Here is a 25,198-nt window from a genome sequence, read left to right on the forward strand (position 1 = left end):
TTTTAGACTTGATGTGGTCAAAGGCTGAGTTTGGAAGGGAAGTCACCCAGAACATAGTACAAAGAAATAAAAGTTACTGGGGTGCCTAAGTATCTCAGTCGGTTAAGCATCTGCCTTTGGCTCAGGTCATGGTCCCAGGGTCCTGGGATTCAGCACCGCATTGGGCTCCCTGCTCAGTGGGGAGTCTGCTTCTCCCTCTCCCTCTGCCCCTCCCTCTACTCATGCACTTAGTCTCTGTTTCCCTCTCACAAATAAATAAAATCTTTTTTAAAAAAAATAAATAAAGGTTCACAACATTCCAGAAGAACATGGAGAGAGAGTGGTGGTCTCCTAATATTTAAAGAGTTAATAGGTCAGAAGTTTTCAGACCTGAAGAAATTCAGTAGTGCGCAGATTAATTTGTGTTTTAACTGGAATTAACATAAAAACTTTAAATATGCATTTGTAAATAGAATAGAGTCTCCAGATTGAAAGTACATTCTTGATTATTAATCAGGTTACATAAAGATAAATTCAGACCTAGATGCCAGAGAGAAAAAAAATATTAAAAGCTACCAGATAATTCTTTTTTTCTCACATTTTTGAAATCAGAATGCATCTTCAGCTGATGATACCATATAATCACTGTTGGTTAGGTAGCTGTTGTGTGTAGTTTTAGTGTCTGTGTGAACTTGGTGATTCTATCTGGTGATGTGATTGGACAACTGCAGCACTTTGACATATTAGATAACAGACCATCTTAAGACCGTTTGAGGAAGGAATTGTTCTGATACTTGTCTGGAAACCTTTTTTTCTGGTAAGATCAAGAAAATGTGAGCACTGGTATTTAGAAGAAAACTGGGAAATAATAATAGAGCATTTTTAAGAAGTACTGTATCAGTAATGGTCTTGATGACATTGAGGATAATATTGTGTGAGGAAAAAACAGACCTTAGCAATCTTTTTTTTTTTTTAATATTTTATTTATTTATTCATGAGAGAGAGAGAGAGAGGAGCAGAGACACAGGCAGAGGGAGAAGCAGGCTCCATGCACGAAGTCCGATGTGGGACTCAATCCCAGGACTCCAGGATCACACCCTGGGCCAAAGGCAGGTACTAAACCACTGAGCTACCCAGGGATCCCGCAGTCTTTGAATTGGAAAGAATTGAGAAGGGTCAAATCTGAATATAAGGAAGATACAGGAGTATGTCAAACAATTCATTTTGCTTTCCTTTTTATTCTGTATCACATAGAAAGGTACTAGAATAAAAATGTACTTCTAAGTAAGTCTAAAAGAGGTCTTTTTAAAGTACTAAATTAGAATTTTAAGGATAAGGCATTATTTTATACTTCAGGTGCTAGCATTTTTCTATTTTAATGGTACACAAGAAAATGGTGTCCTTTATAAATTAATGGTATGTCAGAATTAGTAGTAATCAAGTGTGTTCATTAAGCATAACTTCTAAAAGAATAGAAATCTATTCTAAGTCTTTTAAATAAGCAAAAAGAAAATAAGATATTAAAATTTATTGATAAGAGAGGAAGGAGAAAGTAGAGAAAAAAAGAATGGTAGACAGAAGGCTCAAAGTAAGCTGGAAGAAGTAAGTTCAAAGATACCAAAGCCATAATATGTATAAGTGAATTAGACTCCCCTAATAATAAGTTGGTTGTCAAATGGAAAAAAATCTTATTATGTAAAACATCCTTAATGTTTAGCAACAGAAGATTGTTTCATATAATGGTACCATTCAGGAGTTCAAATAAATTTTATAGGGTAAAATGTTAGATCTGAGATTTAAAATACCAGATCAAGGGATCCCTGGGTGGCGCAGCGGTTTGGCGCCTGCCTTTGGCCCAGGGCGCGATCCTGGAGACCCGGGATCGAATCCCACATCAGGCTCCCAGTGCATGGAGCCTGCTTCTCCCTCCGCCTGTGTCTCTGCCTCTCTCTCTCTCTGTGACTATCATAAATAAATAAAAAATTAAAAAAAAAAAAAATAAAAAAAAAAAATAAAATACCAGATCAAAAAAAAAATATTGGAGGAGGAGGCATGGAAGGAATCTTGAAGTTACATGATGAGTTAATGGAGTTTTTATTATACTTCTTTTGTGTGCTCTAAAATGTTTTCTTTTTTTTTTATTATTTTTTTATTTTTTATTTTTATTTATGATAGGCACACAGTGAGAGAGAGAGAGGCAGAGACACAGGCAGAGGGAGAAGCAGACTCCATACACCAGGAGCCCGACGTGGGATTCGATCCCGGGTCTCCAGGATCGCGCCCTGGGCCAAAGGCAGGCGCCAAACCGCTGCGCCACCCAGGGATCCCTAAAATGTTTTCTATAAAAGAAAAAAAAAACCTAGAATGCATGAATTATTATTTTTTAAAGATTTTATTTATTTATTCATCATAGACACACACAGAGAGAGAGCGAGAGAGAGAGAGGCAGAGACAGGCAGAGGGAGAAGCAAGCTCTATGCAAGGAACCCGACATGGGACTTGATCCTGGGACTCCAGGATCATGCCCTGGGCCAAAGGTTTTAATGGTAAGTTCACAAGGGAGGTATCCTGTTTTGCACAGAACCTGTAAAAAGAATACAGGGAAGATCTCATAAAATAATTTACTTTAAAAAGTATAGACAATCATTATAGTCCTATTTGGGGAGAATTTTCCATTTTTATGAATTTTTTTCAAGTTACAAATATCTCTAGGAGTGAACACAACTCAAGTCTTCATTAATAGCTAGCATATAGGCAGCCTGGGTGGCTCAGCGGTTTAGTGCCGCCTTCAGCCCAGGGCATGATCCTGGAGACCCAGGATCGAGTCCCACATCAGGTTCCCTGCATGGAGCCTGCTTCTCCCTCTGCCTGTCTCTCTCTCTCTCTCTCTTCCTCTTCCTCTCTCTCTCTCTCTCTCGCTCACTCGCTCTGTGTCTCTCATGCATAAATAAAATCTTAAAAAAAAAATAGCTAACATATAAATTATTAGGCAGCAGTAAAAAAAAGAGTGGGTGTTAGGATAAGGACCAAGCAAAGAGGAAGGGGCTCCTAGTGAGACTATGTTATTTTGCTAGGGTCTGTCATTGAAAATCACTCCATGGACTGTGAGTTGCTGATCATTCTTGCACAGACTGAAAATACAGGGAGTTGGAAGAAGAAACTGAAGTCTCTTGGTGTTAAAAAAACAAAACAAAACCAAAAACCCCAGATAACCAATAACCAAACCATTAAATTTTTTTCCTCACATCTATATATTTGTTATCTGGGTTTCCTGTGAATTTACTTAGTAATTGTTATGTGTTTGAACAAGGCCAGGATATCAGAGGAAGGTATACGAACAGTAGTAGAAATAATGTCAAAAGGCCAGAAACAATGGGAAAAGAGTTAAAAAAAAATCCATAGGAGTAAATTTCAAAATTATTATGTTTTAACCACTTACGTTAGTGATGGAGAACTCAGTACAACTTTAGATATAATAGCAAAATACAAGTATATATTCTCCTGATGGTGTTACTTTTAGAAACCATAGTAATAGCAGATACCATTTATTTTGTAGATTTAACTATATGACAGATCCTGTCCCAATCATTTTACCTAAGTTACATTTCATCTCTGCTAAAGCTTTAAATAATAAGTGGTATTCTTCCCATTTTAAGAATGAGAGAACTATGTAAAGCTAAAGCTCCAAGACCCAGGTTTCTTTACATTACAAGATAAAGTCGCATCCTGTATTACTTACAAATGCCAGGAGGGACCCTTGGGTGGCTCAGCAGTTGGGGGTCTGCCTTTGGCTCAGGTCATGATCCTGGAATCCAGGATTGAGTCCCACATTGGGCTCCTCCTGGGGAACCTAGTTCTCCCTCTGCCTGCGTCTCTGCCTCTGTGTGTGTGTGTGTGTGCGTGTGATGAATAAATAAATAAAACCTTTAAGAAAAAGAATGCCAGGAAAACATGGAGCATATATGTTTAATATACTGTATGTCATCATATTTTAAGCAGCATTCAGAGGGACCTTTTTAGAGAGTAGGACTGTCTACATCTCTTGCCAATCCCAAAACTTCCAGGTAAACCCAACTTTCTATTTCTAATTCTTATTTTTAGACTCCTGAACATACCTGGAGATAATTATATTTTGTTTCCGATTGGGTCTACACAAATTTCATGTTTTCCAGCCTTATTTAGCCCTCATTGGCTCTTAGTAGTACTTTTATTCATCTAGCTGTTACCTGTTGTATCTTTCACAACCTGGCTTGAAATGTTTTTCATTCCTGTGAAACTCCTAGCTCTACCCTACTCTTCTTCACTCTTAGCAGACTAACTCATCAAGAAAATGGAGATACTTGTATCTTGAAATTTGTATCTTCTCTTTTTTGATCTTCTTTAATAAACTCTTTTTTTTTAAAAGATTTTATTTATTTGAGACAAAGAGGGAGCACACGAAATGGGGGAACGGCAGAAGAGAAGGGAGAAGCAGATTCTCCGCAGAACGGGATGCTGGATATGAGGCTTGATCCCAGAACCCTGAGATCATGACCTGAGCCAAAGGCAGATGCTTAACCAACTGAGCCACCCAGGCACCTCAATCTTTAAACTCTTATTTACATCAGCACTCTTTACCCCCAAGCCTCCCATGTCCAAATTGATCAGTCCTTTGAGAATTGATCAGTCAGTCCTTTGATAATTGATTAGTCCTTTGAGAATAGTCAAGTTTCTTGATTACCATTATGTCTGCTTCAACCTCCACATTACATGTAATCTTTCTTCTGAATGTCTGTCTTCCTTAGAATTTATCTTTACTTCCGTGGCTTTGTTGCTTTTTACTGATTTCTAGGTAAAAATAGGAAAAGATTCCCATATAATTTATTTTCATATTCCTCACTGCCTAATATTTATTTATTTATTTATTTATTTATTTAATTTAATTTTATTTATTTATTCATGAGAGAGACAGAAAAAGACATAGGCAGAGGGAGAAGCAGGCTCCATGCAGGGAGCCTGATGCGGCACTCGATCCCGGGACTCCAGGATCACTGCCCTGGGCCGAAGGCAGGTGCCAAAACCACTGAGCCATCCAGGAATCCTCACTGCCTAATATTTAATATATTGTTTTAATTGAATAAGTAACTTTGATAACTAGAGCTGTAACATGGCAATAACAATTTTTAAGTAATAGTAATCTTGAAAAAAATAGGCAATAATAAAAACAAATTTATAGATTTATTGGAGCATATGGAAACAGACACATCAAAGAAAATGATTTTCTCAACTTTTGAGCTACTTTTATATTTATTAGTCAGACATTAAACGGAACATGTATATGTTGTAGGAGGAAGGAAGACTTGTAGGTGTGGAGCATATTTCAAGCATATTTTGATGGTATTGTTACATTTTTGTTGATTGAATTCTTAGTAACACCAAGTAACTTTTCAAAGCACGTTCCATCAGACAGAAATGAGACTTGACATTTAGTTTCTGCATTATTCTGTGACTATAACAAAAAATCTTACTAATGAAGACTTTAAAAAGGATATTAAAGTTTATGTCATATTGGACTCCCCATGGGCCTCACCCCTTTTAATGCACTTAAGTAGTTATTTCAAGTGAACTTAGGAAAGAAAACAGATCATTATATAGTTAAAAATGTTTTTGTCTTTTAAAAAAATGTTTTTGTTTTGTAACAGGCAGCTGTTAAATCTAAGAAAGCTACAGATACCTATAAACTTTATGTGGAGAAGTATGCATTAGCAAAAGCTGATTTTGAACAGAAGATGACAGAAACAGCTCAGGTTGGTATTTTTAAGCTTTAAATCTAAAACAGGATATTTGTTTTACTGATATAAATAATATAATTCTTGTATCAAATAATTCTTTAGTATTAAAAATGTTAAAATACACAATGTTTTATTGATGCTGTTTTAAAGATACACATCTTATTTTGGAGATTGAGGACCAAGATGCAATAACTATGACAATATAAGGGACTAAAGAGAATTGGGGAAAGTGAGGATGTTGATAGATGGTGAACAGAGCTAATTGTTAAAATTGACTTCTGCTTTAGAAGAAAACTGAAAATGATGCACTGCTAAGAATATAGCCATTAACAAATAATCAAGAACTGCCTTCATAGAACTTCTATTTGAGTTAGGGAAGACATAATAAAGTCTGTCTTCCATAAACTTGGGATAATTTATATCCCATTCTATGTTTTTAGAGCCTTATTTAAAGGGCTAGGTTTAAGATAGGTGTCTTTTATGGATCATGCCTAAAACTTCTACCCTCACGTTCTTATACATTTTTCTTGTTTTTTTCCTTAGCACCTATTATCATCTAATATGCCATGAATTGTATTCACTGTATCAGTTAGAATAGGCTGGGTTTGCTGAGGTGACAAAGAAACCCCCAGATCTCAGTGGCTTACAATAGTAGGGGTTTTTTTTTTTGTTATGTTCCTATTTATCATGGCTTGGCTGTAGCTGTCCTTCATCTTCACTCTGGTATTGAGGCTGGTGAAGGAACCTTTTCCTAGAATATTATTCTTAGTCATTATATTTGAATGTACTAAAGCACAGTGGTTCTTCTACCCATAATTTTTTATTGTCTGTCTTCCTCCACCAAAATATAAGTTGTGTTATAAGAGGGATTGATTTATTATTTCCCCAGTACTTTTAAAATAACTCCCAGCACATGGTAGGCATTCAATAAGTTTGAAGAAGGACTTTATATATCTGCCTTTTTGGATTCTAAAGAGTGTTCCTGTGAATCGTTCACATCTCAGAAATGAAAAGGCTTTCATGCTTCCTTGCAGGCATATATGGCATCCGTCTTTACTTGCCATATTGCAGACACTGTCAGAAAATGTTTGCCCTTCAGTCATTTAATTTGGAAAAATTAGAATTTACTAGAGTCAGAGTTTTTCATTAATTTATATTATTTCATCAAAGTGTTGTTTTTTAAAAAGATTTTATTTATTTATTCATGAGAGAGACAGAGAGAGAGGCAGAGACCCAGGTAGAAGGAGAAGCAGGCTCCAGGCGGGGAGCCCGATGTGAGACTCTATCCCAGGACCCCGAGATCACGACCTGAGCTGAAGGCAGATGCTCAACCACTGAGCCACCCAGGCATCCCTCATCAAAGTGTTCTGAAGGAAAGGAATTTTCAGCACTCATCTTTCTCTCATTATTTTTCCTTTTTTCCAAATTGACATTTTGTTTATCCTGCTACTTCCAAGATGGGAATATTAATGTATTTGAGCAGTTGTATAACCATGCTGCTTTTAAGTAAAGGTGATAGTATACAGTGCTTGTGTGTGTGTGTGTGTGTGTGTGTGTGTGTGTATTCTCTCACATGCCCTCTTTGAGTAAGTAAATAAAATCTTAAAAAAAAAATTTGCCCACCATTTGCTTCAACGTGGATGGAACTGGAGGGTATTATGCTGAGTGAAATAAGTCAGTCGGAGAAAGACAAACATTATATGGTCTCATTCATTTGGGGAATATAAAAAATAGTGACAGGGAATAAAGGGGAAAGGAGAAAAAATGAGTGGGAAATATCAGGGAGGGAGACAGAACATGAGAGACCCCTAACTCTGGGAAATGAACTAGGGGTGGGGGAAGGGGAGGTGGGCGGGGGGTGGGGGTGATTGGGTGACGGGCACTGAGGGGGGCACTTGATGGGATGAGCACTGGGTATTATTCTATATGTTGGCAAATTGAACACCAATGAAAAATAAATTTACAAAAAAAAATCGTCAAGACAAGACATTTTAACTCCACTATTTCTCTTGAATAAAATTGATTTAAGTTTTTGGACCATTGTTGCATTATTTCCAAAACCATAATTTCACCATTATTGATTGTTTTAAAAAAGTTCAGACCCTTTGCATAAATATGAATATAATCATTTAGCTTAGTGATTTTCTGATCATGTAACTCAGTGTTGAAGAAAATTGTATATTAAATATGAGGTGAAGGAAATTAATTTTGATAAACTAGCCAGAAAAGATAACAAGGCATTTAAGGCTTATTCCTTAGGACTAATTTAATTTGGGGAAAAACATGGGTAATCAGGTTTGTGCAGTTGAAATGACATGTATTTTGTTTGAAAATAGCTAATTCAGCATTTCCCAAATCCTGTTTTGAGGAATATCATTGTTGTGTGAAATATTAATAGGTACTTAGAGAAGAAGAAAAACAAAAAGGGCTTCATGATCAAAGAAATTTGGAAAACACTGGGTTAAGCAAAATGAAACATGTTTTATTTCAGTATTTCTCAGGGTTCTTATTTTGTTTATTGGAAGCCAACTCAAGCAGTGGTTTTCTTCTTGGAGAATAAATACCAGAATGACCTGGGAATTTTTCAAACAACGTTCTCATCTTTTTCCACTCCTATCTCCAGGGAATAGTAGAGGATCTATGTGTTCTATAGTTTGAAAACATTTTCTAAGTGATTGGATATATCCCCACCTTGGGTTGAGAACTGCTGAGATTGAGTTTACAGGCATTTCCTCATTTCTTTGACCATAGATTACCTCTTTTGAAGGCTGTGTATGTATTAACATTTCAAGGATTAGAAAGACACTTTGAGAGTCTTCGGGCTAGATTTTAAAGTCTTCAGAAGTAAACAGTAGTTTCTGCTCTGTCAACTAATTGCTCTTCAATTTGAAACACTTCTACCTTAACTTTTGTGACACTTCTCATTTGGGTCTTGTTCCAATTTTCTGACCGTGATTATAGATTTTAATATGTGGCGTTTTCAAACTCTGAACAAGTTCATATATACCTAAAAAATGGCATAACAAAAAGTTAACATAATACAAAGTTAAACATTTCAGTATTTTTACTGGACCCATTTGTCTAGAAGTATTATTAAACATTACATAATAATGTTAACTCACTGAATTTGGTTAGATGTATTGAAATTATTTAAAAGGTCTTTTGATTGCAGGGGCACCTCTCTGGCCCAGTTGGTAGAGGATGTGACTCTTGATCTCAAGGTCGAGTTTAAGCCCCATGTTGGTTGTAGAGATTACCTAAAAAAAAAAATACATAATAATAAAAAAAGTTTTGATTTCAGAGTGTATTTCTTTTATGTATATATGTAACTTTTCATTTTTGTTATCCAGAAGTTTCAAGATATTGAAGAAGCCCATCTCATTCACATAAAGGAAATTATAGAATCTTTGTCAAATGCTATAAAGGAAATTCATTTGCAAATAGGCCAGGTAAGTTTTTCTTTTGTTGAACTGATTCATGAAAATTTTATGTTGATTTATGACTTTTTAAAAATCCAGAACTCCATATGATACCGGATTATTTCAGATAAAGAATATATATTTACGTGTATTAAGTATAAAATAAACTGAGTGTTTTGATTGGCCACCAAGGATGATAATTCAAACCAGTTGTTAAAAAGTAACCATAGCTCATTCCTTTTACTTTAAAATTCTGAAGTTCATCAATTTTTTAATATTTAAAAATTTTTTTTGCTGTTTTATAATTTAGAACAGCCGTAAGTTATAGAATTTGTGCTTAGAGGGGAGCCTGGGTGGCTCAGTCAGTTAAGTGTCTAATTTCGGTTTAGGTTATAATCTTAGCGTCCTGGGATTGAGTCCCATATTGGGCTCCCCACTTGGCGGGGAATCTGCTTCTCTCTCTCCCTTTGTTCCTCCCTGCTTGTGCTTGCTCACTCTCTCAAATAAATAAATAAATAAAATGTTTAAAAAAATTGAGAGAAGAAAAGAACTTGTGCTTAGAAATTTCCAAAAATAGGAATTCATGGCAGGCTTAGTTGGTGGAACATGTGATTCTTGATCTTGGCATTTAGAGTTCAAGCCCCACATTGGGTATAGAAATTACTTAAAAAAAAAAAACTTTAAGAAAACATTTTTCCCCCCAAAATATAAAAGCAGTTTGTTTGTTTATTAAGATTTTATTTGTTTATTCATAAGAGACACAGAGGCAGAGACATAGGCAGAGGGAGAAGCAGGCTCCACGCAGGAACCCGACATGGGACTTGATCCCGCCCTGAGCCAAAGGCAGATGCTCAACTGCTGAGCCCCCCAGACGTCCCTAAAAGCAGTTTAATTATGACAATTGGAGTGCATTGAGATAGATTAGAGAAAGATGAGGTCTATTATTTTTTATTATTAAGGATCCAAAGATTGTTAGAGATCTGTGTAAGTTTTAATTTATATAAGAATTATGTGTCTAAAACATTCAAAGATGAGGACAGGAAACTGCCTTGACTTCTAAGGCTGTGGGGCTGTATCTTCATGTAAAACAGTGGTTGGTACCCACAGAGTAACAGCATGTTAGGTAAATGAAAGTTCTCAAAGGTTTGGGGTCAAAAAAAGCCTCATATTTTGGTGTAACAAATTTTAATTGCTTTGTCCAAGTTCTGTCTGAAATATAGTAAGAATTTTTAATGGAAAAAGAAAAAATATCTTTATTTCATTTTAATAGGTCCATGAAGAATTTATAAATAACATGGCTAATACTACAGTTGAAAGCTTAATACAGAAATTTGCTGAGTCAAAAGGCACTGGGAAGGAAAGACCTGGTAAGATGATAAACTGTCAGGAAATGTATACAAATTTCTCATCCAGCAACAAATATATTTGCTTTTAAATTCCCAAACTTGCAAAGTGGAGCCTGGGAGATATCTAAAAATCTGTGTAAAATATCAAATATCATTTACTTTGTATCTGATAATATGTTAAATTAATATTTTTATTTTGGTCTTTAGTGGTTAATAATTTAATATTAAAGTAGTTATAACCTTTAGGAAATTAATATGTTGCTTATTTACATTTTTCAAAGAGTTAACAAAAGTGCAGTTTATTTTTATTTTTATTTTTAAATTTTTAACTAAGAAATTTTTTTTTTAATTTTAAGATTTTTTTTTTATTTTTAAAGAGAGGGAGAGCTCACACAAGCAGGGGTGGGGGATTGGGGTGGGGACAGAGGGAGAGGAAGAGAGAGAATCCTAAGGAGGCTCCATGCCCAGCACAGAGCCCTATGTGGAGCTCTAACTAAGAAATTTTTTTGAGTATATGGACACACTGACACAATGTTACATTAGTTTCACATGTGTATCATGGTGATTCATCTTTCTAAGGGTTATGCTATGCTCACCAGAAGTGTAGCTACTATCTATCACCATACAAGGTGATTGCTGTATCATTATCTATATTCATTTATCTATATTCACTATGAACAGAAGGAAAAGTGGGAGAGAATATTGAGCCCTCAGAACATTGAGGCCAACAGAGAACCTTTCATAAATCTTAACTTTTTAAATTTTCTTATTGACATATGTATTCAACAAATATATTTGTTGCATGCTAAAAAGTATTTCAGATGGTGTTTGAGACACTGGAGATATATAGGAATCCTGGTTCCTGTTTTATAAACAATGACAATATTCTGAATCTTACGTTTAATAAGCATATTATGATATATCACATATACTAAGTAGCCTATTCTTTTGCCCGGCTCAGCATAGAGTCTTCCAGCTTTCTTGATTTTGTATATTGGTTACTATACCATATTCTTGTAAGATACTTGTTTCATTCTACAGGTAAAAATAATTCAGTCTAGTAAAGAAATTAAAATATCCAATTCAAATAAAAATTTGAAATTCAGGAAAATGGGTGATTTTTTGGGAAGTCGGGGAGCCATTTTTCTTTAGTGCAGTTCCCAGAACTAAGACTTGTAACCTAAATCTTCACTTTTTCTTTTCAGATTTTATTGACTTTCAGATCATTGGTTCACTTATGTTAGTATTTTTCCCTTCAGATCTTCTTTTCATGCTTTCTCTACCTACCTGATCAATTGCAGCGGTAGGTTTCTGAGTATTGGCACTTCTCTAACCTATTTTACATGTTACAGCACATTCATTTTTTGAGTATACAGTTGTGAACTTATCATTGCAGTACTCATAAATCTTTGACTTCTCATTATAGACAGAATGATTAGGCTCTGGATTTGGATTTAAAGCTTCTCAGGATCTGTCTCTGACTAGTCTTTAGTCTTACCCTCACTGTAGCTGACTGGAACTGCTTGCTATTTCCTATACCTGCCCCCTTTACCCTGGGGTACCTTGGGTGCCCTTATGTTCTTATTCTAGGAAATGCTGCATTGTACTTCATTTCTGCCTCATGTCTCTTCCCGTTTATTTGTTAAGCACATAAACTCTTAAATACCTGGGTCATTTGCTACTTCCTCCATTGAAAGTGCCAGAGAACTTTAACTTTTTTTTTTCTCCTTTGTTATTAGTGCTGTCTTCCTTAGATTTTAATAATTGTGCAGATATGAAGGAAAGTTCTGTATTTGATTCATCTGTTTATGTGTAAACAGTACATTTTTGTTGAGTGAATGAACAAATGGACGTATAATAGTAAAGTTAGAATGTTAGAGAGGTTGAAGTGGATGGATTTGCTATTCGAAGAGTCTTGGTGAGGAATAGTAATTCTGGTTAAAGTTTAGTGAGACACTCTGCCATGTACTGTGCCAACCATTTTGCAGGCAAACTTTGATCTTCAGCAACTGTTTGAAATAGGTACTGTTATTCTCATAATAAAGATGAGGGAAATGGTGAGAGGTTAAATGATTGGCCTAAGGTAGTAGATGGCAGAGCAGATAGTAAAATGCCAGGGTTCTTGACCCCAGGGCCTATGCTTTGGAGAAATTAGAATAGAACTGAGTAAGTTTACATATATCAAGAGAATGAGATATGTAACTACAGAAAAGTATGAAACCCTAAAATACCCTGTAAAGAGATGAAATTATGGGGTGCCTGGGCGGTGTGCAGTTGGTTAAACATCTGACTCTTCATTTTGGCTCAGGTCATGGTCTCAGGGTCATGAGAGCGAGCTCCATGTTGGACTTCTTGCTGGGCGTGGAGCCTGCTTAGGATTCTCTTTTTCCCCCCTCTGTCCCTCATCCCCTGCACTTGCTGTCTCTTTCTCAAAAAAAGATTAAATTATAAGTGAAGGCCAGTTAAGAGAGATGAAAACAGTTGGAGAACAAATACAGATTTTATATAGAGTAGTTAGAAGGGTTGATCAATAAAAGCAAGGATGTATTGGCTGGAAAAAGTGACTTATAACACTAAACAAGATATGCAGATTGTATTATTATCGGTATCCTGTTTGTGACATTATATTGTAGTTTTGCAAAATGTTATCATTTCAGGAAGTTGGGCAAAATGTACAAGGAATCTCCCTGTATTTTTTTCTTTACAGCTGTATGTGAATTAGCTCGATAAAAATTTCAGTTATTTTAGGGGTGCCTGGGTGGTGCCAACTCAGTTGGTTGAGTGTCCGGCTGGTGATTTCGCCTAGGCTTGTGATCTCATGGGGCCTGGGATTGAGCCCCATGTCCAGCTCCATGCTCAGCATGGAGTCTGCTTGGGATTTTCTGCTTCTCCTTCTGTCCCTCCCTTAGCCCGGGCTCAAGCTCTCTCTCTAAAATAAATAAAATCTTTAAAAAAAAAATTAAGTTATTTTCTTATCTGTTGTAATACTTAGCCCTATAGTTCGTAGTGTTATTTACTAGCCGTGAGATTTTTAAGCTTCATTACCTTTATCTGTAAAGTGGGGATAATAATAGTATTTGCTTCATGGGGTTATTATGAGGGTTATATGAGATAATTTAACATTTATTGAGTATTTAATAAGTGTTATGTTAAAAAAGTAATACATTTCTGATTAATGGGCAGCTACTGATAGATATTATTTCTTTATAAATTTAAACTTACTGGCCTTAAGATAAACTGTGACATGTAGAAAATCCCTGTAGCTAAATGGTAAGCTGTAGGACAGAGGCCAGGAGTGATGATGACATGGGCTTTCCTAGAATAATCACTAAATCCAGAATCAAGTGACTGTTCTAGGGTGACTGTTGACACTGTGACTATAAATGACTGATTTTCAAAAAAAGTAGTCCTAGAACTAACTTTAAAAAGAAAGAATGGTGCCAGAGTGGAGGAGGTGGAATAAATATTACTTCTCTAGTTGGCTTGTGGTGGGTAATGAGTTATAGCTCTGTGTTTGTTTGGCTTATGGGCACCTGAACAGATGAGTCTGGGGGCCTATTTCAGTGATGAAAACTTTGTGTTTCTCGTAAAAGTAATATAATCAAAATTTTGCATTTGATTATATAATGGAATTCACAGACTTAAAGGATTTTGTTTTGTGAAATGTAGTCTAACCTTTAATTGTATATACTGCTGATTGCTGTTAACATTTTATTTCTCCTGTTTTGTAAGGGCCCCCTCTGGTGGATGAATTCCTTCTTAAACTAATTTTTGTCCTTTGGGATTTATATTTTAAAAATAAAACAAGAGGCCCAGTTCGTTAAAAAATTGGTATATCTTAAAATCTATTTTTCGTTAGTTATCTGTTCAAAGCTACAACCTCTAATTTTATGTCCAATTTTCTTGTGTAAATCAAACACTTTGAGAGCATTAAAACTTTTTTCCTATTCATTGAGACTATTTTATACAACTTATTATATGAAGTGGCTTTTTTTGTCATTACTTTGTAAAGAATAAGATGGGGTACCTGTGTGGTTAGGTCAGTTAAGTGTCTGACTCTTGGTTTCGGCTTGGGTCGTGATCTCAGGGTTGTGAGATTGAGCCTGGTATTGGGCTCCACTTAGAGTATCCTTGTCCCTCTCCCTCTACCCCTCTCCCCACTCGTGAACACGTGTGTGCATGCACTCTCTTCAAATAAAGGGATAGATAATAAAAATCTTTTAAAAATTAGGATATCATTGACATATAGTGTTGTGTTTGTTTTAGATGTACAACGTAATGATTTGATGTATGCATATGAGAAATGATTACCAAAGTAAGTTTGGGTACTTGGGCCTACATGGTTACAGTTTTTTTTCTTGTGATGAGAACTTTTAAGAATTAGTTTCTTAGCTTTCAAGTACAAGTACAGTATTATAAACTATAGTCACCATGCTGTATATCATTCTATCTCCAGGACTGACTTATCTCATAATAGAAGTTTGTACCTTTTGACCATCTTTAACCATCTCACCACCCCTCACCCCCCTAACCCCACTCTTGATAACAACCAGTGTCTTGACTGTATCTTTGAGTTTGGTTTTCTTTAGATTCCACATAGAAGTGAGATCATACAGTATTTGTCTTTTTCTGACTTAATTCACTTAGCATAATGTCTTCAAGATCCATTCATATTGTTGCAAATGTCAGGATCTCTTTCTTTTTTTAATGGCTGCATGATATTCCATTGTATACTCACAGCACATTTCCTTTACCCAGTCAGTGGATGCTTATGTGGCTATTGTAAATAAGGCTGCAGTGAACATGGGAGTGTACATATCTTTTTGAGAGAATGATAAATAGCTATAAGAGTTGCTGGATCATATGGTAGTTTTATTTTTAAGTTTTTGAGGAACCCCCATACTCTTCTTGTCATTATTTTTTAAGTACTGCCTAGCTCTTCTGGAATTTGAGTCAGTATAAGTAGATGCCTTGAATATCAAAGTGCCTGTGGTCTGAAGGGTTATGAATAAACAAGTGTTTTCTAATTGTGAATATCCTTCTGTGTTCTAAGGACATTCTAATATTCCTGTCCATTCTCAGGTATTTTAATTGTCAGAGGGGATTAAAACCATATTTTGGGGAGTTTTCTATTTTATAGTCATTCTGGTAATTTTGCTGTATGCTTTTTATAATTCAGAAAGTTAAGCTAGTTTCCATTTATAAGAAACAAAAGGATAAATAACCTAAAAAGTTGGTAGACCAGTGTATATAAATATGTTTAATTGGAAGATTTTGCTGAAAAACTTACCTGTATTTTCATTATATGATGATATAGGCTTATAGCTCTCATTTGAGAACTTCCAGGGATTAAACTGTGTTCAAGATAAAAATATGAAAATCCTGTGAAAGGTACACATGAGAAACAATCAGCCACAAAGGAAAAAGGAGAAATTATATTCCTGTGGTCATACTACCTAAATGAAATTGATTGATTGAGGTATTTGGAGAATTTTAGCTTCTACATTATGTTTATTATTTTATTTACTTTTTAAAAAGGTTTATTTTATTTTTTTAAAAAGATTTTATATTTTATTTGAGAGAGACAGGGAGCACACCCAAGTTGGGGGGAGGAACAGACGAAGAGGGAGAAGCAGATTCCTTGCTGAGCCGGGAGCCTGATGCAGGGCTCCATCTCAGGACTCCAGAATCATGACTCCTGCTGAAGGCAGATGATTATTAACCAACTGAGCTAGCTACTCAGGTGCCCCAGACTTATTTATTTTAGAGAGAGAGCATGTGTGTGTGTGTGTGAGTGAACAAGCAGTGTGGGGAGGGGCAGAGAGAGAGGGAGTGAGAGAATCTTAAGCAGACTCCCTGCTGAGCGTGTAGCTGAAAGTGGTGGGGCAGGGCTATATCCCAGGACCCTGAGCTGAAATTGAGAGTCAGACACTTGACCAACTAAGCCACCCAGGCGCCCCTATGTTTATTATTTTAACGTATAGGGTAAAGCAAATATTTTTTTAAAAATCTAAGATCATCTTTCTAGAGCTCTCAGGATTTGCAAGAATGTTAAATGTACAAATAACTTCTAAGTCAGAGAAGCAGAAACCCTTATGTAGAAAGCAAAATTAAAAATAGCTAAGAAGAGGGGCATCTGGGTGGCTCAGTGGTTGAGCATCTGCCTTTGGCTCAGTTTTGATCTCAGGGTCCTGGGATCGAGTCCTGCGTCAGGCTCCCTGCATGGAGCCTGCTTCTCCCTCTGCCTGTGTCTTTGCCTCTCTCTCTCTCTCTCTCTCTCTCTCTCTCTGTGTCTCTCATGAATAAACAAATAAAATCTTTAAAAAAATTAATATAAATTAAAAAATATACTTATTAAGTAGCATAGTAGCAGGAATGATCTCATTAGAATTGTGTACCTCACAGTAGTACATAATCTTTTTTCCTTTTTTTTAAAGCTTTTAAAAATTGTTAAAAAAAGATTTTATTAAAAAAGATTTTATTTATTCATGAGAGACAGAGAGAGAGAGAGAGGCAGAGAGACACAGGCAGAGGGAGAAGCAGGCTCCATGCAGGGAGCCCGATAGGGGACTCGATCCTGGGCCTTCAGGATCACGCTCTGGGCTGAAGGCAGATGCTGAACTGCTGAGCCACCCAGGGATCCCCATAATCTTTTTTCAAAAGCTGATTCTGCTCTTCTTTTTGGGTTCAGAAATACTTTATTCTGACACCTTGTACTAACTACATCTGCAGTTATAGTGTAGTAATTGATTCTTATAATAATAATAATCCTGAATTGTGAATAAAGATTAAGATGTTTTGAGCAGGCTTTGTTTAATAAAAGCTTATTTCATTAATTTGAAGTAGCCACTAAAAACGTTAAATGTATAAACACTGGCAACAAAATAGAAGTAAAAAGTAAGGTAAGCTGATTACAATTTTTTATGTGCATAATAACAAGGACAGAGTTTTCATTCTTTTTGCAGTATGTTAAAGAAGCTAGCTTAAACACTTTAAAAGAAAATTTACTGGAAAGAGAGATATCCCAAGGATCCAAAGTCAGGAATATAGCCAGGCTGCAAAAGGAAACCCAAACCTGTAGGAACACAGGGTATCATGTTTCCTTCATTTGACCTCTGTATTTCTACTGTTTTATTTTTTTCTTTGCACAGTGGCTTTCTTTGTTTTTCCAGGCACATGACATAAGGTGACCTCTCTGTAATTTCTAGGTATTTCTACTTGTTCTTTAATTGCAGCCACAGCTCAGAATTAACCCAGGTTTTAGTCCCTTTACAGATTTCTGGGAGAAAGAAACTGGTCCAGGTAATCTTGGATCAAGTAATCCTTCTATGTTAGTTCATTCTGACTAGGTCATGTAGTATAGACGTGGCTTCTGCACCACTTGTGTGTAGAAGGGGGAAGTTCTGGGGGGGAGGGGTGGAGAGATTTAGTGAGCTCGGTATAATCACCCAAGGTTTTATCAGGATCACAGAGGATGGAGACATGACTCAGTCTAGGAGTATGGAGGTATTGTCAGATTTTGGACGTAGGAGATTATATTTTACGTTAAGATTCTGTGTTTGGAGAACTAGATGAAATTTTCCTTTTCATTTTTCTCTTCTTTACGTCTTTACTTCCATCTATTCTTCCTTTCTCTTTTTCTCTTTCCCCTTTCCTTTCCCTCTCCCTCCCTCCCCCATCTCTTTTTTAAAAAAATGCACAGACAGTTCACTGCCCTGGAAATTCTGATTTCAGGGGTCTAGGGCAGGACCTTGACACTATTACATTTTAAAACTCCTCATTTAGGGCGCCCGGATGGCTCAGTGGCTGAGCATCTGCTTTGGGCTCGGGGCTTGACTCTAGGGTCTTGGGATCGAGTCCCACATCAGGCTCCCCACAGGGAGCCTGCTTCTCCCTCTGCCTATGTGTCTCTCTCTGTGTGTCTCTCATGAATAAATAAATAAAATCTTTAAAGTAAGAAAAAAATCTGTATGTGTGTACGGGTATATGTAGAGAATGGGAAAACAAATACCGTAGAAGGTTATATTCTGCAGTAGCATTTGTAAAATTGATACGACCTAGGGGGGGTTGCCCGGGTGGCTCAGTCAGTTAAGCGTCCGACTCTTGATTTTGGCTCAGGTCATGATCTCTGGGTCGAGGGATCGAGCCCTATGTTGGGCTCGGGCTCAGTGCTCAGCAGGAAGTCTGCTTGGGATTCTCTTTTCCTCTGCCTCTCCCCGGCTCCTGCTCTCAATCTCTTGCTCTCTTAAAAAAAAAAAAAAAAAAAAAGAAATGATACGACCTAGGTTCAAGTAGAGTAACTAGTTTAAGGTAATTAGCCGGCAGGCAGGTGGCAGAACCAGAACTTGAGCTCCATGCCCTTTGTACTTCTCCACAAGCTGGAGTTTGATGTTGTTTTCGTGCTTGAGTTTGCCCTCCCGGCATCTAGGAATGTGGCTGTGCTGGGTTCCACAGGCCCAGGAGGAAGCTTGAAAATTTAGGCGTGGACTTCCATTGTTATGACTCATGATCCCACCCCCATCCCCTCCCCTCTTTCCCTCCCTCTCTCCTGTGTCTTGGTTCCCTCCTCACCCCCTATTATCATCATTCTTATTATTAGACTTTGGGATCTGGGCATGTTCATATACATTGTTTTGACTTCTAGTTAGAACCAAGTATTCGGTGGTTTGAGTTGGGCCTATGCAGAAGTATGGTTGACTTGCATAGCCCAGCCTTACTATTTCAGTTTTCGGGCCAGTTATTAACTAGATAGACTTGTAAATTTGTCCTGTTGGTGGCCTGAGATTTAGAATTGATTTCAAAACAATGGGAACTAGTAAATGTTTTACTTTTTAAAATACTGTACCTCATCCACAAAATGTTTGTGTTGATTAAAGATTGCTGTTAAATTGTCTTTTCTCCTGTAACATTTCTTAAAAATTTCAATTCAAATTAGAATTAGATGAAGTCTTTAGGTGGTTGACTCCCTCCTTTCTCTCTCTTTCTTTTCTTTCTTCTTTCTTTTCTTTTCTTTTCTTTTCTTTTCTTTTCTTTTCTTTTCTTTTCTTTTCTTTCTTTTCCTTCCTTCCTTCCTTCCTTCCTTCCTTTCTTCTTATCAATAATTTATTGCTATCTGATGATTAAAGAAAAATCCTCTCTAAGAATTGTTTTACTTTATTGTTGATTTTTTGGAGATCTGCCTTTAATTGAACTCATGATGGCATTTTTATATAATGTGTAAAAGAGCATCAGGAGATAGAGCCAAAATGGTCTTATTTGCTTTTATACAAATTAAATTGCCCTTGTGGCCCAGTATAAAATCTAAGCACTAGGAGCAGTTATTTATTTTGACAACAGAATTAATTGACCCTAAAACAGTTGAAATTCCAGTTGTAGCAAACTATTCTTTCTGACTCTCACTCTGGCTTTGGGACTGTCAAAAAAAGTAACTCGTCTTATGATTAAATAGCAGAATGATGGGCAGTGGACTGCATTTGAGGGAGATGCTGAATAAACTTTCTACTTGTGAAACATTTCAGAAGTGACATGCTACAAGGGGGGTCAGAATGTGCACTGATATCCAGCTGAGCTGTCAGCTGGCACAGAGCCAGGCACGCAAAGCTTTGCCGTGTGAAGCAGCATGTGGAGCATATGCCACTTAAAAAAGAAAATCTTTTTCATGCACGAGTTGACGTTTTTTTTTAAAGGTATATTTAGTTTTATTATACCAGAAACCGTTTATGTTTCTGTCTTTAGTAGAAAAGCTTATGTGCTGAAGGTACTCAGTTTTAAATTTTTATATATATTTTACAATTCGAAAGGATCTGGCACTTTATATTTCAAAAATGTTTGTGATTCTGAATAGTTTATTTTTATTGAACATTTCCCTATTCTAAATGGATTTTAAAGGGATATTTAGAAAAGATAAAGGGAAAAGCAGTCGGGATATGTCTGGTATAGGAAAAAGGTTTCATGAGGAAAAAAATGTAAAATTTTGTTGGAGGGAATTTTGGTAGAGTTAAGGGATGCCTTTGCTATTTTCACATATATGAAGGCATCCAAAGATGTTAAAAGAATATATGTATCTTATTTGCTAAGGTAATGTCATAGAAGTCTTTTTAGGTTCTCTTTTAAAATATTTGTAAATAACGCAATTTGTTTGGCATTGACATTTTGTTTTTCCTCTCAGGCATAAGCCCATAGCCTGAGTATTTGAGATTTTGTAAATAGTTAAGGGCACAGATTATGTGATGTGTAACTGTAGGAGCCCTCAGATTTATTTGACAGGTGAACATAGTCTCTTAAGGTTTATTAGTAAGTGATAAAGCTAATCATACATAATAAACTGTTGGTAATTTAGGTACAGATTTTTCACAATTTTTACATCAACTAGTTGTTAATTATCAGATGGACATACTACGGTTCTTCTATTGATCTCTCAGTTTCATCTGTTTGTAAACTGTTAACTTAGCTCTTAATGGATTCTAACAGCAAGCTCATTACCCTTTCATTTAATGAATTCTTAGCTTTCAGATTTGCAGAATGAACTTGGAGCCTTTAAATTTTTAATTGGACCATGTTCTGATTCTAAGGCTTTTTTTTTTTTTTTTTTGGGTGGAAGTATTGAATGTATTTTTTAATTTTAGTCACATGATATATATGATAATACTTTAGTAAGAAAGGTATATCTAATTATTTGATTAGGACGTTGTTTATCAACTCACTTTTATGAGTTTTTAAAAGTTATTTTGCTTATCCCTAAATGCTAATGTTTGATGATCCCTAAATGCTTCTATTTGAATAGAAACCAGAAGCAAAGAAGTGGATCTCAGATTTGGGGTGAAGAAGGACATTTTAGCCAATATGTTTAGATGTTCCTACTTGTAGAGAAATCTTTCTTGTTAATCAGTGGCTTTCTTTTATAATGGAATGATCAGTGAGAACTCTGATTATGAACTTATACATATAGTTTTACAGTTAAGCTTAACATCTCAGAAGAACCAGTAATGAAGTCTTCCATTTTCCACTCCTCATGCTGTTTTTAAATTTTTTGAAATAATATGTTGAATCTATTACCATTAATAAGTTATTTCACAAAAATACTAGACTTGCATGAATTTAGTATTAAAAAATAGGGCTAAAATGACAATTAAATAGAAGATAATTTTTTAGTCTGATACTTAGAGCTTTGCAGATATTTCAGTAAAACAGTGATACAAGCTTTTGCTAACTTTCTGTACTACCTAAATAATATAGTATTCCACATATATGAAATTATATGGCACTTATGGCTAGTCTTAGTAGATCTATCTATCATTTGAAGGCTATTTAAATTGTTTTTCAGCTGGTTTCTATTTTATCATCTTCCTCTCTCTCTACTCTATCCCTCATAACCAGTGCTAAATTAATTTTCTTATAAGACCACTTTGCAGGGGCATTTGTGTATCTCCTCACATGAAAAGTCTTCACCTGCAAACTACAAGTTCACATTCTTGACCCCACTGTACAGTTAGAGCATCACCACTTTGCTACTATGTAATTAGTGCATTTACTTGGTCAGCAGATATTTGTTAAAGACCTATTATTTGCCAGTTCGCAGTGGTCTGTGAGACAAATTCCCAAGCTTGCATTCTAGTAGTATTTACTATGTTGGCCCCCCTGTGCTCCCCATGAACACGACGAAAGATTCAGCAACTGCCTTTTATTCTTGTTTTCTCTCAAGTATCCTGCAGGCTCCTTGAAAGCGGAAATGACAGATTAGGTTTGTGTCTCCAGTTCTATAGTATTATATATAAAGGCTTTTCAGTAAATTGTGATCATACTAATAGGCTAGTCTCAATTTTTGTCACTGTTAGGATTATTTGAATTTTAAAATTATTACTGATATCTCAACGCTATCAGATAACACAAGAACACATCAAGTCAGTTAAAAAGATGTAAAGGGGTGTGAGCTGATTGTCTTCTATCAGCTTTTTTTTTTTTTTTTTAACTTTTACTAACTTTGTTCTTTTGTTTCTTTGTTTGTTTAGGCCTTATTGAATTTGAAGAATGTGACCCTGCTAGTGCAGTTGAAGGTAAGCTGACTACTTGTAATACATGGTAACTAGCTAATATTTTCTGTTTATTGAATAAATCAAGAGTATTATTTAGTGTTGTCAACATGTCTGTGGAGTGATACAAAAAATCTGAAGAACCCTTAATGAAATTTGGTTTGAAGCCCTACAGATACTATTCTTCACTTAATAAATAAACAATAGGCTTGCCCAAAGGAATATTGAGTGTGTTAGAATATAAATCTTAAAAGATTAAATATAACATGTATTTATTTTCAAATCTACATTGAGATTGTTTTTTTAATTGACATCCATTTTTAAACATTCTCATGTCACTAATGTGAAAATCATTAAAACACAATGTATAAGACTTTTTTTACATTTATTTTTTATTTAAATTCAATTAATTAACATATAGTGTATTATTAGTTTCCAAGGTAGAGTTCAGTGATTCATCAGTCTTAAATAATACCCGGTGCTCATTACATCATGTGCCCTTTTTAATGCCCGTCATCCAGTTACCCCATTGCCTCACTCCACTCCCCTCCAGCAACCCTGTTTGTTTCCTATGATTAAGAGTCTCTATGGTTTCTCTCCCTCTCAGATTTCATCTTGTTTTATTTTTCCCTCCCTTCCTCTATGATCCTCTGTTTTGTTTCTTAAATTCTATATATGAGTGAGATTAAAGGATAATTGTTTTTCTCTGATTGACTTTTTTCACTTAGCATAATACCTTCTAGTTCCATCCACATTGTTGCAAATGGCAAGATTTTGTTTTTTTTTTGATGGCTGAGTAGTATTCTGTTATATACATATATATATATTATACATCCTATTATACATATATATGTATATGTGTGTATATGTATATATACACACACCATGTCTTCTTTATCCATTCATCTGTCAATGGACATCTGGGCTCTTTATTCATAGTTTGGTTATTGGGGACATTGCTGCTATAAATATTGGAGTGTAGGTGTCCCTTTGGATCACTATATTTCATCTTTGGGATAAATACTCAGTGGTGCGATTGATGGGTCATAGGGTAGCTCTATTTTCAACTTCTTGAGGACCCTCCACACTGTTTTCCAGAGTGTCTGCACCAGCTTGCATTCTCACCTACAGTATAAGAGGGTTTCCCTTTGGGATCCCTGGGTGGTGCAGTGGTTTGGTGCCTGCCTTTGGCCCAGGGCACGATCCTGGAGACCCGGGATTGAATCCCACGTCGGGCTCCCAGTGCATGGAGCCTGCTTCTCCCTCTGCCTGTGTCTCTGCCTCTCTCTCTCTCTCCCTGTGTAACTATCATAAATAAATAAAGAAAAAAAAAAAAAAAGAGGGTTTCCCTTTAAAGGGCTTATTCTAAAGTGAGAAACATTTCAGTAATTAATGAGGTTATATATTAATGTTATTATTACTTTCATTTAAAATGAGCGATAATATGACTTGGAGGAAGGGTTCACAACCCTTCCTGCCTGTCTGTTTAAAGATTTTATATCCATAGTGGAGCTTGTTTAAAGATTTTATATCCATAGTGGAGCTTGAGTTTACAACCCCAAGATCAAGAGTTGACATGCTTCTCTGACTGAGCCAGCCAGGTGACCCCTTCCTGTTTATATGGATTATTTTCATAGTATGAAACCAATAAATGCCTGCTAATTTTGTCATATTTTACATATCTCACTTTGTAAGCTACTAGAAATAATTTGAAAAGAATTTTGTATTTTTCTTTCTCCCAACATTTCTGTAAGAATTTGGAGAAAATGTTTGATGTGTGTAAGGTTTTTTTTTTTTTTTTTTTTAAATCTTTTTTTTAAATTTTTATTTATTTATGATAGTCACAGAGAGAGAGAGAGAGAGGCAGAGACACAGGCAGAGGGAGAAGCAGGCTCCATGCACCGAGAGCCCGATGTGGGATTCGATCCCGGGTCTCCAGGATCGGGCCCTGGGCCAAAGGCAGGCGCCAAACCGCTGCGCCACCCAGGGATCCCTGTGTAAGGTTTTCATTGGAGGAGTCAGGGACTCCAGTGCCTAGGCTTTTTTTTTTTTTTTTTTGAGCTGGGGTGGGGCAAAGCGGGTCAGAGGAAGAAAGAATCTTTATCTTTCAAAATTTTTAAAAAATTTTTAAAATATTTTAATTTTTATTTTTAAAAAATATTTTATTTATTTATTTATTCATTAGAGACACACACATACACACAGAGAGAGGCACAGGCAGAGGGAGAAACAGGCTCCATGTAGGGAGCCACCCTGATGTGGGACTCGATCCCAGGACTCCAGGATCATGCCCTGGGCCGGAGGGAGGTGCTAAACCGCTGAGCCACCCAGGGACCCCCTAGGATTTTATTTAAATTGAAGTTCACGTATAGTGTAATATTAGTTTCAGGGGTAGAATTTAGTAATTCACCATTTGCATATAATACCCAGTGCTCATTCCATCATGTGCCCTCCTTAATGCCCATCGCCGAGTTACCCTATCCCCCCACCCACTTCCCTTCCAGCAACCCTCAGTTTGTTCCCTGTATTTTAGAGTCTTATGGTTTGCTTCCCTCTCTGTCTTTATCTTATTTTCCTTCCCTTCCCCTATGTTCATCTGTTTTGTTTCTAAAATTCCACATATGAGTGAAATCATAGGTATTTATCTTTCTGTG

The 25,198-nt window shown here is 36.1% G+C and overlaps 1 protein-coding gene across 3 annotated transcripts in view; it reads left to right on the forward strand.

The window, feature by feature from the left end:
* The window catches only part of FCHO2 (FCH and mu domain containing endocytic adaptor 2), a 115,601-nt gene that overhangs the window by 36,361 nt on the left and 54,042 nt on the right, over positions 1 to 25,198 (forward strand). For all 3 annotated transcript variants that reach the window (XM_041765634.1, XM_041765635.1, XM_041765637.1), the window contains 4 exons: positions 5,661 to 5,765; positions 9,101 to 9,199; positions 10,440 to 10,536; positions 22,524 to 22,568. In XM_041765634.1, coding sequence (XP_041621568.1) covers positions 5,661 to 5,765; positions 9,101 to 9,199; positions 10,440 to 10,536; positions 22,524 to 22,568 — 346 coding nt within the window. The remainder of the gene's footprint in view (positions 1 to 5,660; positions 5,766 to 9,100; positions 9,200 to 10,439; positions 10,537 to 22,523; positions 22,569 to 25,198) is intronic.

Source organism: Vulpes lagopus, chromosome 8, assembly GCF_018345385.1.
Source record: "Vulpes lagopus strain Blue_001 chromosome 8, ASM1834538v1, whole genome shotgun sequence".
NCBI classification, from domain to species: domain Eukaryota; kingdom Metazoa; phylum Chordata; class Mammalia; order Carnivora; family Canidae; genus Vulpes; species Vulpes lagopus.